The 13,739-nt window shown below is 40.1% G+C and overlaps 1 protein-coding gene across 1 annotated transcript; it reads left to right on the top strand.

Annotated features, from left to right (window-relative positions):
- The first annotated feature begins 8,949 nt into the window (after positions 1-8,949).
- SLC5A3 (solute carrier family 5 (sodium/myo-inositol cotransporter), member 3) lies at positions 8,950-11,088 on the top strand. Its single transcript, XM_015428303.1, has one exon. It carries the CDS (start codon positions 8,950-8,952, stop codon positions 11,086-11,088), a length of 2,139 nt encoding a protein of 712 aa, XP_015283789.1.
- The last annotated feature ends 2,651 nt before the right edge of the window (positions 11,089-13,739 follow it).

The following is a 13,739-nucleotide window of genomic DNA, read 5'->3' on the forward strand; positions in this document are numbered from 1 at the left end:
CTGTTTAGAGCTCACAAGGGTGTGTATCTGACCCATTGACTCAAATGTCTAATATAAAATTAAACAATCTGAAATGATTTGGGAGTTTAGAAACAATTTCACTTTTTAAATGCAATTCAGCAACAATTCATAAGTCTTAGAGAGCAGCAAGCTACAAAAGAGAATTAAGAGTGTTTTAATGAAGTTCCTCTACCTGTAGGTATGCAAACAGTGCAACAAAGAAACACAAGGCTTGCTTGCCCAAATGAAACATCACTGTGAGAAGTTATGTAGGAAAATGTGATAAAGTTGAGGTTGCGTTTTTTACTAGTGATTTAAATCCACTTTGAGAATCAAACAAAAGATGTAAACCATGATTATGAAGCTATAGGAAAATATAGAAAATTTTCTTCAAGAAAATTGGAGAAATCAAGGGAGCGTTCCATGCAAAGCTGGCCACGATAAAGGATAAAAACGGTAGGGACCTAACAGAAGCAGAAGAGATTAGGAAAAGATGGCAAGAATACACAGAAGAACTATACAAGAAAGACTTCGATGTCCTTGAGAACCACGACGGTATAATCACTGACCTCGAGCCAGACATCCTGGAATGTGAAGTTAAATGGGCCTTAGATAGCATTACTAACAACAAAGCTAGTGGAGGTGATGGTATTCCAGCTGAGCTATTCAAAATCCTAAAAGATGATGCTGTTAAAATGCTGCACACAATTTGCCAGCAAATTTGGAATACCCAAGTGGCCACAGGATTGGAAAAGGTCAGTATGCATTCCAATCCCAAAGAAGGGCAATGCCAAGGAATGTTCAAACTATCGCACAATTGCACTCATATCACACGCTAGCAAGGTCATGCTCAAGATCCTACAAGCTAGGCTTCAACAGTACATGGATAGAGAACTGCCAGAAGTACAAGCTGGGTTTCGAAGAGGTAGAGGAACGAGAGATCATATTGCCAACATTCGCTGGATTATGGAGAAAGCAAGAGAGTACCAGAAAAACATCTACTTCTGCTTCATTGACTATGCTAAAGCCTTTGACTGTGTGGATCACAACAAACTATGGCAGGTCCTTAAAGAGATGGGAGTACCAGACCACCTCACATGTCTCTTGAGAAACCTGTATAAGGGTCAAGAAGCAACAGTTAGAACCGGATATGGAACAACTGATTGGTTCAGCATAGGAAAAGGAGTACGACAAGGATGTATACTGTCACCTTGCTTATTTAATATATATGCAGAGTACATCATGCGAAATGCTGGCCTGGATGAATCACAAGCGGGAATTAAGATTGCTGGGGAAAAGATCAACAACCTCAGATATGCAGATGATACCACTCTAATGGCTGAAAGTGAAAAGGATCTAAAGAGCCTCTTGCTCAGAGTAAAAGAGGAGAGCGCAAAAGTGGGCTTGAAGCTCAACATCAAAAAAACTAAGATCATGGCATCCGGCCCCATCACTCCTTGGCAAATAGAAGGGGAAGTCGTGGAAGTAGTGACAGACTTCACGTTCCTGGGATCCCAGATCACCGCAGACTGTGACTGCAGCCATGAAATTAAAAGACGCCTGCTCCTTGGGAGGAAAGCGATGGCGAACCTAAACAGCATGATAAAAAGTAGAGACATCACCCTGCCAACAAAAGTCCGCATGGTCAAAGCAATGGTATTCCCAGTAGTCATGTATGGCTGCGAGAGTTGGACTATAAGGAAGGCCGAGCGCCGAAGAATAGATTCTTTTGAACTATGGTGCTGGAGAAGACTCTTGAGAAGAGTCCCTTGGACTGCAAGAAGATCAAATCAGTCAATCCTGAAAAAAATCAATCCTGACTGTTCCTTGGAAGGCCAGATAATGAAAACTGAAGCTCAAATACTTTGGCCACCAAATGAGAAGGGAGCACTCACTGGAGAAGACCCTGATGCTGGGAAAGATTGAAGGTCAAAGAAGACGGGGACGGCAAAGGACGAGATGGTTAGACAGTGTCATAGATGCAACAAACATGAAATTGAGTGAACTTCAGAGGACAGCAAAAGACAGGAGGGCCTGGCGTGACCTGGTCCATGGGGTCGCGAAGAGTCGGACTCGACTGTGCGACTGAACAACAACAACAAGGAAAAGAATACAAGATTGATGGGCTAAATTGCCATCTATGTTTGTTCCTTTAATAGTTTGACTCATCCTTACTGCATCATAACAAGAAAATGTATGTACTGGTGGGTGTAATTATTTGTATTTTGGCATTTATGAGTTAGAACTAGGGTAGGGGAATATAAGGTTAGGGGTTATCCTTTGAAAGTACCATTGATAAACAAAACATTTTGTATATAATATCCTTTTGGGTCCACGATTTAGGATTAGAAGGACAAGGTACTTCAAGGTTAGTTAATGGGTAGAAAAAGTTGTTTTGTTTTTTAGACATCTACCACCTGGTGTATGTTGTAGCTTGTCAGTTTTGATGAAAGGTATGAAGAAAACTGTAAGTGACCGTCCTCACAGGCACTGGGTAGCATTTAAACGTTAATCACACAATATTAGCATGTTGTGCCTGAATCTTAAAAGTTTGTTCTGAAAATGTACTAAAATAATTTGGTACATCTGTATCTGCATTAAAAAGTAATATTGCTAATCAATAGCTGTTTGCTTCCAATCGAGAGTAAGAACCAACAAAAAGCCATTAAAATTATCTAATTTACTTGTAGTGGTAATGTTGAAGAGTTGTCTCTGTTGCTATGGGGGAATATTTGATAGCAACTACTCACTGGTGGTGTTAGGGTTGTATAAATAATTTCTTGAACAGGTAAAATTACCTCTCTGGGAAGGTTAACTAAAGTAATTATGTACTTTAACTGAATTCTTATTTGGAGGCCAAATTCTTTTATGTGACAGCTGTGAATATGTGATGCTACAAGGCTGGGATGGGCAGGGGGTAGATCAGGATGGATTATCAACTCATTTCTGGAAGTTAATTGCTGAGATTACTGCAAAGAATGCTGAACTATAAAATCCTAGTCTGATCCAGCAAATTGGCACTTAAACATGCAAATTTGAGAAAAGAGCAAGAGTCCAGTAGTACCTTAAAGACTAACAGAATATGTGGCAGGGGATCCGAAGAAGTGAGCAGTGACTCACAAAAGCTCCCACCCTGCCACATATTCTGTTAGTCTTTAAGGTGCTACTGGACTCTTGCTCTTTTCTACTGCTACAGACAGACTAACTCAGCTACCCATCTTGATGCATATTTGTGTGTGTATAAAGTGTTGTCAATTCACAGCTGGCGTATGGCAACCCAGCAAGGAGCTTTCGAGGCAAGTGAGAAGCAGAGGTGGTTTGGCATTCTCTTCTTCTGCAGAGTCTTCCATGGTGGTCTCCTTTCCAAGTACCAATCCTGCTTAGCTTCTGAGATCTGACGAGATTGGACTGTGCCATGCTACCCTACCACCCAGACATGCATATTTAAGAGCATATAAAGCAGGTTAGCTATTCCAGAACTGCTTAAGAGGTCCTTGCTTTGTAACTTTAAAGCACGTTTGTGACCATACATAATATAGAATAAATCAACAACACATTTGAAGTTAGCCCCTTTGCAAGAGGACTTGTGTGAATTACTGATTGCCTACCTCAGCTTTATAGCACAACATAGGGTTTGTTATTGTTGCAACTGGAATAAGTTTGCTTGCAGGTGAGGCACAGTTATGGTGGACTAAAAGAATTCTAGCAATAATACTAGGATTCAATGTGATCTGATCTTGACTTGAATAGCCTGAGTAAAATAAAATTTTGATAGTAACAAATGAATGGAGATTTAAACTTTCCAGAAATTTTAAATCCACAAGGAAAAATATTTCTCTTTTTTTGGGGGTGTTTGTGGAAATGTAAGGGAAAAAATAAATAGCTATATATGCAATATTTTCTTATTCAGCCTAAACTTATTTTTATTCTTTAGTAGAATAAAATACATAATTTATAACTTAGAATATAACATTTTCCTATTTGGCATATTTATGTTATTGGATTGTGCTAATAGATGTATAAATGCCTTAGTTTTCTGCAAAAGGAAGAGAAAATATGCAAACTGCTGCATCCTATGCTAACCTAGCACTTGTATCTTAGTTCTAAGCACTGAGACGGTTCTAAGCACTGAGACAGGTGAACATAGAAAAATTAGATTCTTACGTTAAAATCTTCATAGTACATATCTTGAGTATCACCTTGCCTTAAAAAATAATTTCACTAATTCCAAAAGAGATAATATTTCATAGGATTTCCCCCTCGGTACTCCCTCAATTGTTCAATTTTTCCAAAAAGTCTTCAGCTGTGTGTGTGTCTGTCAGGGGGTGTCTCCTGATTTATCAATGGTATAATACTTATACCATGTGGACTGATGTCCCTTTGCACAGGTTGAATGATTCATCTTAGGGTCAAATTGCATGCTATGCTGCCAATGCCACTTTACAGAAGAATGTAACCATATAGAAAAATGAAGTGTGGAGTGGTGCAGGGGACCAGGAGATTCTGTCGTACCCCCACCCCGGACAACATTTCAAGTACCAAAACAGACATGCTGTTTCAGCACTTGAAAAAGTACCTGGGGATGACAAGATCACCTGCCTTCCTCCCCTGCTCCACCAGCCAGATCAGGTCTTTGAAGTTTGTTTCAGTCTGTGGACTGTATCTCCCATTTACTGGTTATATGTGCATATTAGCATTGAAACATCTTTAGGTTTTTGCAGTCATCTTGGTCTAGAGGTAGATCCTGACCACTAATCACTTAAATGAAACTTTCTATTCATTTGGTTTGAAGATTCTTCAACACATTGGGTACGTTCAGATGCACTGTTTGATCTGGTGTTGTGACAGTTCAGCAACAGATTTTATATGCACAATCACAGAGTCAACATCTGCCTCCTGTCCCCAGCCGTTGGTTTCCAGCTCAAAACTGCTTTAACCCGGAGTATTTTGTTACCAGGTCCCAAAGGGGTGTTTTCTCAGCTCTCCCGTTTAAAGCTGCATTTCCCCCCTATGTGATCGCTATGTGTCAAGCCATTTCCGGTTTAAACCCCCTCCCCGCTCGAAAGCTGCCCGAGGCTTCCGCTTTTCGCCTGCCATTTTTTTTTAGCGTCGGTGGTGCATGCATAGGCGGAGTTCCGCTACTGTCTTTAGAAAACTGACATTTAAACGGTCACTTGTTTTAGAGTTTAGATAAGTTCGGGATCTCACGGAGGCCATTTTCGGGTCAAACGTTTAAAGGAAGTCTTTTGTTGGAGGGGTTGGATTGATTTGCCCTGGTGGTTCTGCGCATGCGCCATGGTAGTTTCGCCCCCATTCTATAGATGAATGCCTATGCACATGCGCAAACTGAGAAAAAATGAAAAAAACCCCACCGACACACACTCCTGTGCGTCGATAGTGTAGATGCCGGTGAGCGACGTGACTCTGTGGTAAAGCGGGATAAGGGAGGTAAGTGTGATCGTGATTATCCAGATCAAATATAATCCGGTTAGAACCGGAGCAGTTTAACCCGCTCTCAGCACGCTGTCTGACCGCACCCATTAGGTACTTTTAGTACTAGTACCAAAGAATGAGTTCTGAATTTCAGAGTAGAGGGATTTTTTTTAATCTATGTGAGCTGTAGAGACTAATACAAAATCTATAAATAATCCTGTGTCCTCACAATTAAAATACAAATCAACCCCAAAGTAAGTACAGTGGAAGATGGTATCTATGTATGTGAGCGAGAGAGGGAAGGAGGGTGGGAAAATGATGTGTTGGGGTGAAGAAAATCAACAAAATAATGTGAAGCCAATGCCAAATAAATTAGTCACACTTAATGGGAATTTAATTGTAACTAACATTGATTTCAGTGGAACTTAAGCACACAACTAACTTCTTTGGGTATACATTGTAATATGTAGTGTTAAATAACGTTTTATAATATTGCCTTGTACTTATATTTGCTATAGGGCTGCCAAGCCGCTTCGGGGGATCTGCTGTTACTCACAGGATCCCTGCCGCGGGGGACAGAGATACACGCTGCACAGCCGTCGCCAGGATGTGACGCTATGCGTCGCTCTGGCAACGGGACTCCAAACAGCCCCGTTGCTAGAGCGACACGTAGCGTCACATCCTGGCAACAGCGGTGCAGCGCGTATCGCTGTCCCCCGCGGCAGGGATCCTGTGAGTAACAGCAGATCCCCCGAAGCGGCTTGGCAGCCCTAAATTGCTATTCCTTGGACAACATGATTTTCCCATTACAGTTGTGGCTGTTTTAATTGATTTAGGCTGCAGTCCAAAGGACACTTACCTGGAAGTAAGCCCCACTGAATAACATGGGACTTGCTTCTGAGTAGACCTGCTCAGGGTTACTTCCTGAATTAGTCTTGTGTGTCACTGAAGACATTTATAGCTTTCTTCTGTGTACTTACTTTACAACAAATATATTCTGGAATGACCACTGAATTTTCTTGAGTATTATAGAATTTAATATGTGTGGGTATTATGTTCGTACATTGATCTGTTTAATCCAGAGAATGTAAATGATGTGTAGAAAATGCTTCTCTGTGTGCATTCCCCTTACTAGGCATGTAAAAACCAGCTTGGGGTGGGATGATAGCCGGAAACCGATAATGCACTCTGGCCACAGATATATCTGTACTATATTGCTGTGTCCTCTCCCCAACCTTTAGTTGTCTAAAGGTTTTTGTTGCCCTCTGCAGTGTTCGGAATCACTCCAGATCATATCACTGAGTTTATTTGCTTCTCTCCCCTGTATGCGTACCTTCAACTGCCTATTGCAGTAATGCTGCCCTGGAACTAATTTATATGCTTACACATCATTAGGTGAAGGAAGGGATGATGTTATAAGCAATTCCCAGACTCATGTCCTGAACTTTCTGGATTTCTAGTGAGTGGGAGCATTGTGCTAAATACAAGGGGGAATGGAATTTTAGCTACTTATATTTGTTTCTTACATAAAAGAGGGTGTATGTTCTGTACCCGATTTGAGAACATAATGAACTAAGACTTAACTTTATAGTTAAGTCAGAGTTCACATCTGTTTGTAGTCTTCTGTATGGCCTGTTACTCTGCTTTCTTCATTGCATCTTCCTTCTTTCTTTTGCACATGCTTAAATTCTTCTGTTTGGCCTCCTCATTACATATACTTTCACCCTCAAACCCCTTTGCACATTTGCCCCCTTTTAAACTTGTTAATGTTTGTGTGTCTTTTGTGTTCATAGTTTGGTTTTGTGTAACTAGAAAAGTAGTGTTGACTGACCTTTTTTTGGGGGGGGGGGAGAACACAGCCCTCTAAAGGAAAAGATGGCTATAAACTTGCAGGGTTAAATATTTTGTGTGTGTGCACACACGTGCATGTACAGGTAGGAGAAGGCTAGAATTGAATGGATGATTGGAGTAGACTAGGCAAAACTACAGTTTTGCCCATGGTACAAAGGGTTGTATTAAACTCAGTGTCCCTAAATATTGAACCACATTGATGGATTTGTATTTAGTGCCATATAATATGACAGCCTAGGCTTACTTACAAATTCTATAGCTTTCGTCTGGTATTTCTTACTCTTTCCTTTTCTCCTTATTGCTTAACTGGAAGCCCACCTAACTCTTCTTGAGGTATGTCAGTATGTTGAGTCCAAAATTGGAGAAACTGCATGTACTGTACTATATACAGTATACCTGTACTGTATACAATCCCACTCAGCAGCCTTGTTTGAGGTTTCCTCTGTTCTACTGAGCTAGGAGAGTTGGGCAGAAGTACAGAACTGATTACACACCTAGTCAGATCCATTAAAAAACTGCTACTGCATGTGCCGTAACTTGGTCACACATTTTACAGTTTCTGATGCTAAAGGCTGTCCTGGGCACTTGTATACTTTCTTTTTGGTTGCCTGAGGCCCTGTTATAATCATTTCCAATTCCCCTCCATGCACCAGTGTACCATGTGACTTTCCATGGTCTGCAGGGTTTTCCGTACTTTGTCAGCACTGCAGTTGAATAAATGCAGTACAGTGCTGAGATGTGTGGATTTCTAAATATATGTATGCCATTTTTCTCCGAAGTTTCTAGTAGTTGTGTAAGTTGTAGGGGAGGGGGAATATACACCATGTAGCTGCCATATGGGGTCACATTTCTCTGTTTAGGGGGAATTCAGTGGAAGTTTAGAGAAGTCAATGAAACCGGTTGGTGGGGAAGGGAACACAATTGTGTAGTTGGCCACTGAGAGCTTGCCATGTATTTTGGCATATATCTTACATTTTCTAATGACTTTAAATTGTATAGTGATACAATTTAAACTGTACATTTGAATGGATTGTAAACTTAGTATGTTCAAAGATGACCAGAATAAAAGTTTGATGATGTCTGTGTTTTATTTGAAGTTTTTTGTCTTTTGTTTTTAACCAGAAGGATTTATGTTACTGCAAGTCAGGCTTCTTATTCAAAACAAACAAGTGTTCTTGTAGTTCAATACTGAACCCTGTTCACTGTTTTGAAATATATTTCTTCCCTGATGCAAAATGCTGCCTAAAATTCACAAGGGAAGAAAGTCTCTAGTCAACTACTTGCTATGACAGAATTCTATTTTTTTCTGATTGTCAGTGAAATTCTTCTCTAATAAAATCTTTATCTTTTGTCTTTGCTGCCTTGCAGGGTTGGTACAGTAGGCCTCACTAGACTTAGCTGCAACTAAGAATTTCTCCTACATCAACAAAGTTAATGGTGATGGTCTTGTGGATTGTCGAATAAAAGTGCGCACTAAGTATTTAAGAAGCGGATAAAACAAATTTGTCTTCTCAAAGTTTGTACCACAACTACTGCCATCAAGACAGCAAACCAATGGACAAAGAATTTGATCCACAGTATTTGTAAAAGTAAACTGATTTGTCTTACTAAGGCTCGAGGTCTGTGACCTGGACTTGAACACTGGAAATTACTTTATTTACAAAGATGAGGGCGGCTTTGGAACCAGCAGACATTGCCATTGTGGTGTTGTATTTTGTTCTTGTGCTGTGCATAGGCTTTTTTGCCATGTGGAAATACAATCGAAGCACTATAAGTGGGTACTTCCTGGCAGGACGATCTATGACATGGGTAGCGATTGGTGCTTCCTTGTTTGTGAGCAACATTGGGAGTGAACACTTCATTGGGCTTGCAGGATCTGGAGCAGCAAGTGGATTTGCAGTAGGGGCATGGGAGTTCAACGCCTTAATGCTTTTGCAGCTCTTAGGATGGATCTTTGTTCCTGTCTACATACGATCTGGAGTATACACCATGCCAGAATACTTGTCCAAACGTTTTGGAGGGCATAGAATTCAAGTATACTTTGCAGTGTTGTCTCTGATTCTATATATTTTTACCAAACTTTCAGTAGACTTGTATTCAGGTGCATTGTTTATTCAAGAATCTCTAGGCTGGAATCTTTATTTGTCAGTTACACTGTTGATTGGAATGACTGCTGTGTTGACAGTGACTGGGGGTCTTGTTGCAGTTATCTATACAGACACTGTTCAAGCTTTGCTTATGATTATTGGTGCCCTCACACTTATGGTCATAAGTATTACAGAAGTTGGTGGGTTTGAAGAAGTTAAAAGAAGGTACATGTTAGCATCACCGAATATTACAGCAATCATGCTGACATACAACCTTTCAAATACAAATTCCTGTCATGTTGACCCAAAGCCTGATGCACTGAAAATGTTGCGGGAACCAACCGATGAAGACGTTCCTTGGCCTGGGTTCCTTTTTGGACAGACTCCAGCCTCTGTATGGTACTGGTGTGCAGACCAAGTAATTGTTCAGAGGGTTTTAGCAGCAAAAAATATTTCTCATGCCAAAGGCTCTACCCTAATGGCAGGCTTTCTAAAGCTTTTGCCTATGTTCATTATAGTTGTTCCAGGTATGATTTCACGAATACTGTTTGCTGATGAGATTGCATGTATTAATCCAGAACATTGCATGCAAGTTTGTGGAAGCAGAGCTGGATGCTCTAACATTGCCTATCCACGTTTGGTTATGCAGCTTGTTCCTGTTGGTCTGCGAGGACTTATGATTGCTGTAATGATCGCTGCATTAATGAGTGATTTGGATTCTATATTTAACAGTGCCAGTACCATATTCACACTTGATATCTACAAACTCCTCATACGCAAGAATGCATTGTCTAAAGAACTAATGATTGTAGGAAGGATGTTTGTTGCTTTCATGGTAGTTATAAGCATTGCTTGGGTCCCAATAATTGTGGAAATGCAAGGAGGCCAAATGTATCTCTATATTCAAGAGGTAGCAGATTATTTGACTCCACCAGTGGCTGCTCTGTTTCTTTTGGGCGTGTTTTGGAGGCGTTGCAATGAGCAAGGCGCCTTCTATGGTGGAATGGTTGGATTTGTCCTGGGAACTGTACGACTGATACTGGCATTTGTCTATCGTGTTCCTGAATGTAACCAACCTGACACTAGGCCAGTCTTCATCAAAAGTATCCACTACATGTATGTTGCTACTGCATTGTTCTGGATCACTGGAATTGTGGCTATAGTTGTAAGCCTTCTTACAGCACCACCTTCAAAGGAGCAAATCAGGACAACCACATTCTGGTCTGTGAAAAACAGGACTGTAAAGGAAAGCACTTCAGCAGAGGATTCATTCAAAGCACAAGAGAAGACCATCTTAAAATACAATGAAAAAATCTCTTCAAATGGTAAATCTGAGGAAAATGTTAAAAGTGATCAACCTGAAAATATCAATCTTTTAATTACTTGCACAGATGACATCAATCCAGTGATTTCTGTAAGTAACTCTGAAGTTGAGACACCCGTAGATTGCTATTCTAATGGACAAGCAGCTCTTATGGGTGGAAAGAAGACTGAGGAAGAGACCGAAAGTAGTGACAAACACTGGAAATTCATAAATTGGTTTTGTGGCTTTAAAAGTAAAAACATGAGCAAAAGAGACAACCACGATAAGGAAGAAGAAGAGAGTGTTTGTCTACAAATGCTGGAAGAGACTCCAAAAGTTAAATTACTACTAAATACTGGACTAGTTTGTGTGTGCTCAATTGGAATATTCATGTTTGTTTATTTCTCTTTGTGAGTGAATGAGGAGTTTAAGGGTATGGTCAAAAAATACAAATAGAGATATTAGTCCTTGGAAAAATATTTATGTATCTATATCATATGTGTGTGTGTGTCTGTCATACATCTCAGGCATCTTTTACACTATTAATGTCAGCCAAATTATTTTTCAACCAGTATGAGAAAGATTTTGCTATAGTGCAGAATGTTGAGGGATTTATAGTGCCATCCTAAGCAGAGTTGCAGCCTTCTAATCCTGTTGAAGTCAGTGGGCTTAGAATGGTGTAATTTTGCTCAGAAACGCACTGTTAGTGCAGTACTAAAGGGTGGATTTGAAGATACCAAAGTAAAAAGAAATCTGTGGTTTTTGAAGGTGGAATGTGAAAGCTCCCAGTCAAAGGTTAAGCAAAAGTTAACAGTTGTGTTGATATTACAATTTAACACTTCAACAAGATTTTAACTGTGAAGAATGCTTTAGAATATTTTGAATCCCAGAAGTCATGTCCTGGGTTATTCAGATTACTTTTATTTTTTTCTTCATTTGTATTCTTCAAATACCAGATCTAATAGTGTTTCCAACAAATCAAGATGGTCCTCCACATGGTTTTTATCTGATCTCTTGGTATTTCAAATGACCTGAAGATCTGTGTGGCAGAATCCTAAAATTGCTTCTCCTTTCTAGATAAAAATCAAATATTAAAAAACCCAGTTCTTTTGCTTACCTGTATTTGATGTCCAGTTAGCAATGAATAACAGCAGAGCATTGATATAAGGATCTGGTCCAGAAATCTGATGTGACTTGTTATCAGAATGTTGATGACACCCCACTCTACATCTCATCAGAGTCAGGTGGATAAAATATGTTCTGAACAAGTGCTTGGAAATGGTAATAGCCTGGATGAAGAATAATAAAGTGGATATCAGTCCAGACAAGGCTGAGATGATTCTTGTTGACAGTAGCCAGATTCTTAGGCACAGACTAGCCTGTGCCTGCTGATGGAGGTCCCCTCTGCTGTGTAGAGAGTCTTTAATCAGCTTTGGGTGGTCGACTAAGCTATTCCTTGAACAGCAAGATGTGGTCACAGTTCTTCATGCTCTGACCACATCCAGGTTAGATTGCTATAACTTGCTGTATGTGGGGCTGCCTTTAAATACTAGAAACTTCACATTGTTCAGAATGCAACAGCAAGACTACTAACTGACATAGGATATCTTAACATTCTTAAACTTCACTGGCTGTTAGATTGTTTCAGGGCACTATTCAGAACAATGGTTCTTTTCTTTAAAGTGCTAAATAGTCTGAGACAAAAAGTATTTTGAGACTGTGTATTCCTATATGAATCTGCCAATTAACATCTGTTTTGGAGGTCCCTGTTCTGTTTGCCCCTTACTTGGATGGACCAGACATACACACATATCTGATCAGACATTCCACTGAACACAGAGGCGGGGTTAGTGGGCACTGCCTTGCTTCCCTCTCTGGCCATTCAGTGTGTACATGATCAAATGTGTGAACAGAGCTATAGAGGAAGACTAAAATGTCTTGCATACACTTCTTGAAAAGCACCTTCTGGTGCCAAGGAGCCTCTCTGTTTTTTTGAGGCCAGGAAATGTGTTTTAAGATTGTACTCAATTTTTTAGCAAGAGGTGTGTTTCTGTAGCTAGAGGTATAGTAATAAGAGCTGAGAGGTCTCAAATCTAATTATTAAAAAGTGCTTCTTTCTGTTAATTATACCTCCAAATGCTCAACTCAGATCAGGGCTCTTGGAGTAGTTTACAACGGTCAGACTGGGAAAGTGTTATTGGTAGTGTTGCCATCCTTAATCATGTTGCTGTGAGAGAAATCACAGTGCTTCAGCAGAATCCCTTGGTTAGTAAGGTGACACTTGTTATTACCTGGCGGTAGAATATGATAAAAGATGCACACACAGAACTATTGGTTTGAACCTCGTTTAGCTGTTGTAATGTAACAAGCAGAATGCCCTGTAACACACTACTAGAGAAACTTCACAGCAAGTAATGAGAAACTGAGAGGTTCCCTGGTATACTAGGCTAAGCCTCTGCTTAAACCAGTGGCCTTCCAGGACTAAAGGGAGCGAATGAGATCTGCCACATTTTGGAAAGGTTACTAAGTAGGAAGGTGTTGCTGTGTTATGCTGGCACTTGCAGAAATGACTGTGTTGAATGCATTGCCAGCTGTTCTGTGCAGGTGGGCTAGCTCAGGGATCCTTTGTATGGCTCCCACCCTTTGCTCTTCCCCTAGATGCCTTGTATAAACTAAGCCATGTTTCAGGCCTTACTGCCACAGTAAAATAGCAATGTCCAATATTCCTTCTGTCTTAATCCCAACTATTTTAATACTTATACAGTATTGTGAATGTATGGCATAATTTATTTTGGTTTGGTTTGGCTTTATGTTGACTCTTCATGTAATACTGCCATAGTTCAAGTGATAATACTCTGTGTATTCTCCTTAATACTGGTCCATTTGACAGTTCAGACAGCAGCACAGAACGTTGCCAAGGTTCAAGGAAGAAAATTACCTGCTAGTTGACATGTATATGGATCTTCAAAAATTTGCTTTCCCTAGTAATCTGTACTTGGTTTGTGTGGCCAACAATATTGTCTGTTCAATAAGGCAGCTACTGTTGGTTTTCTTGGGATATGTTT

This window comes from Gekko japonicus, unplaced genomic scaffold (assembly GCF_001447785.1).
Source record: "Gekko japonicus isolate JY-2015 unplaced genomic scaffold, Gekko_japonicus_V1.1 scaffold3192, whole genome shotgun sequence".
In the NCBI taxonomy this organism is placed as follows: domain Eukaryota; kingdom Metazoa; phylum Chordata; class Lepidosauria; order Squamata; family Gekkonidae; genus Gekko; species Gekko japonicus.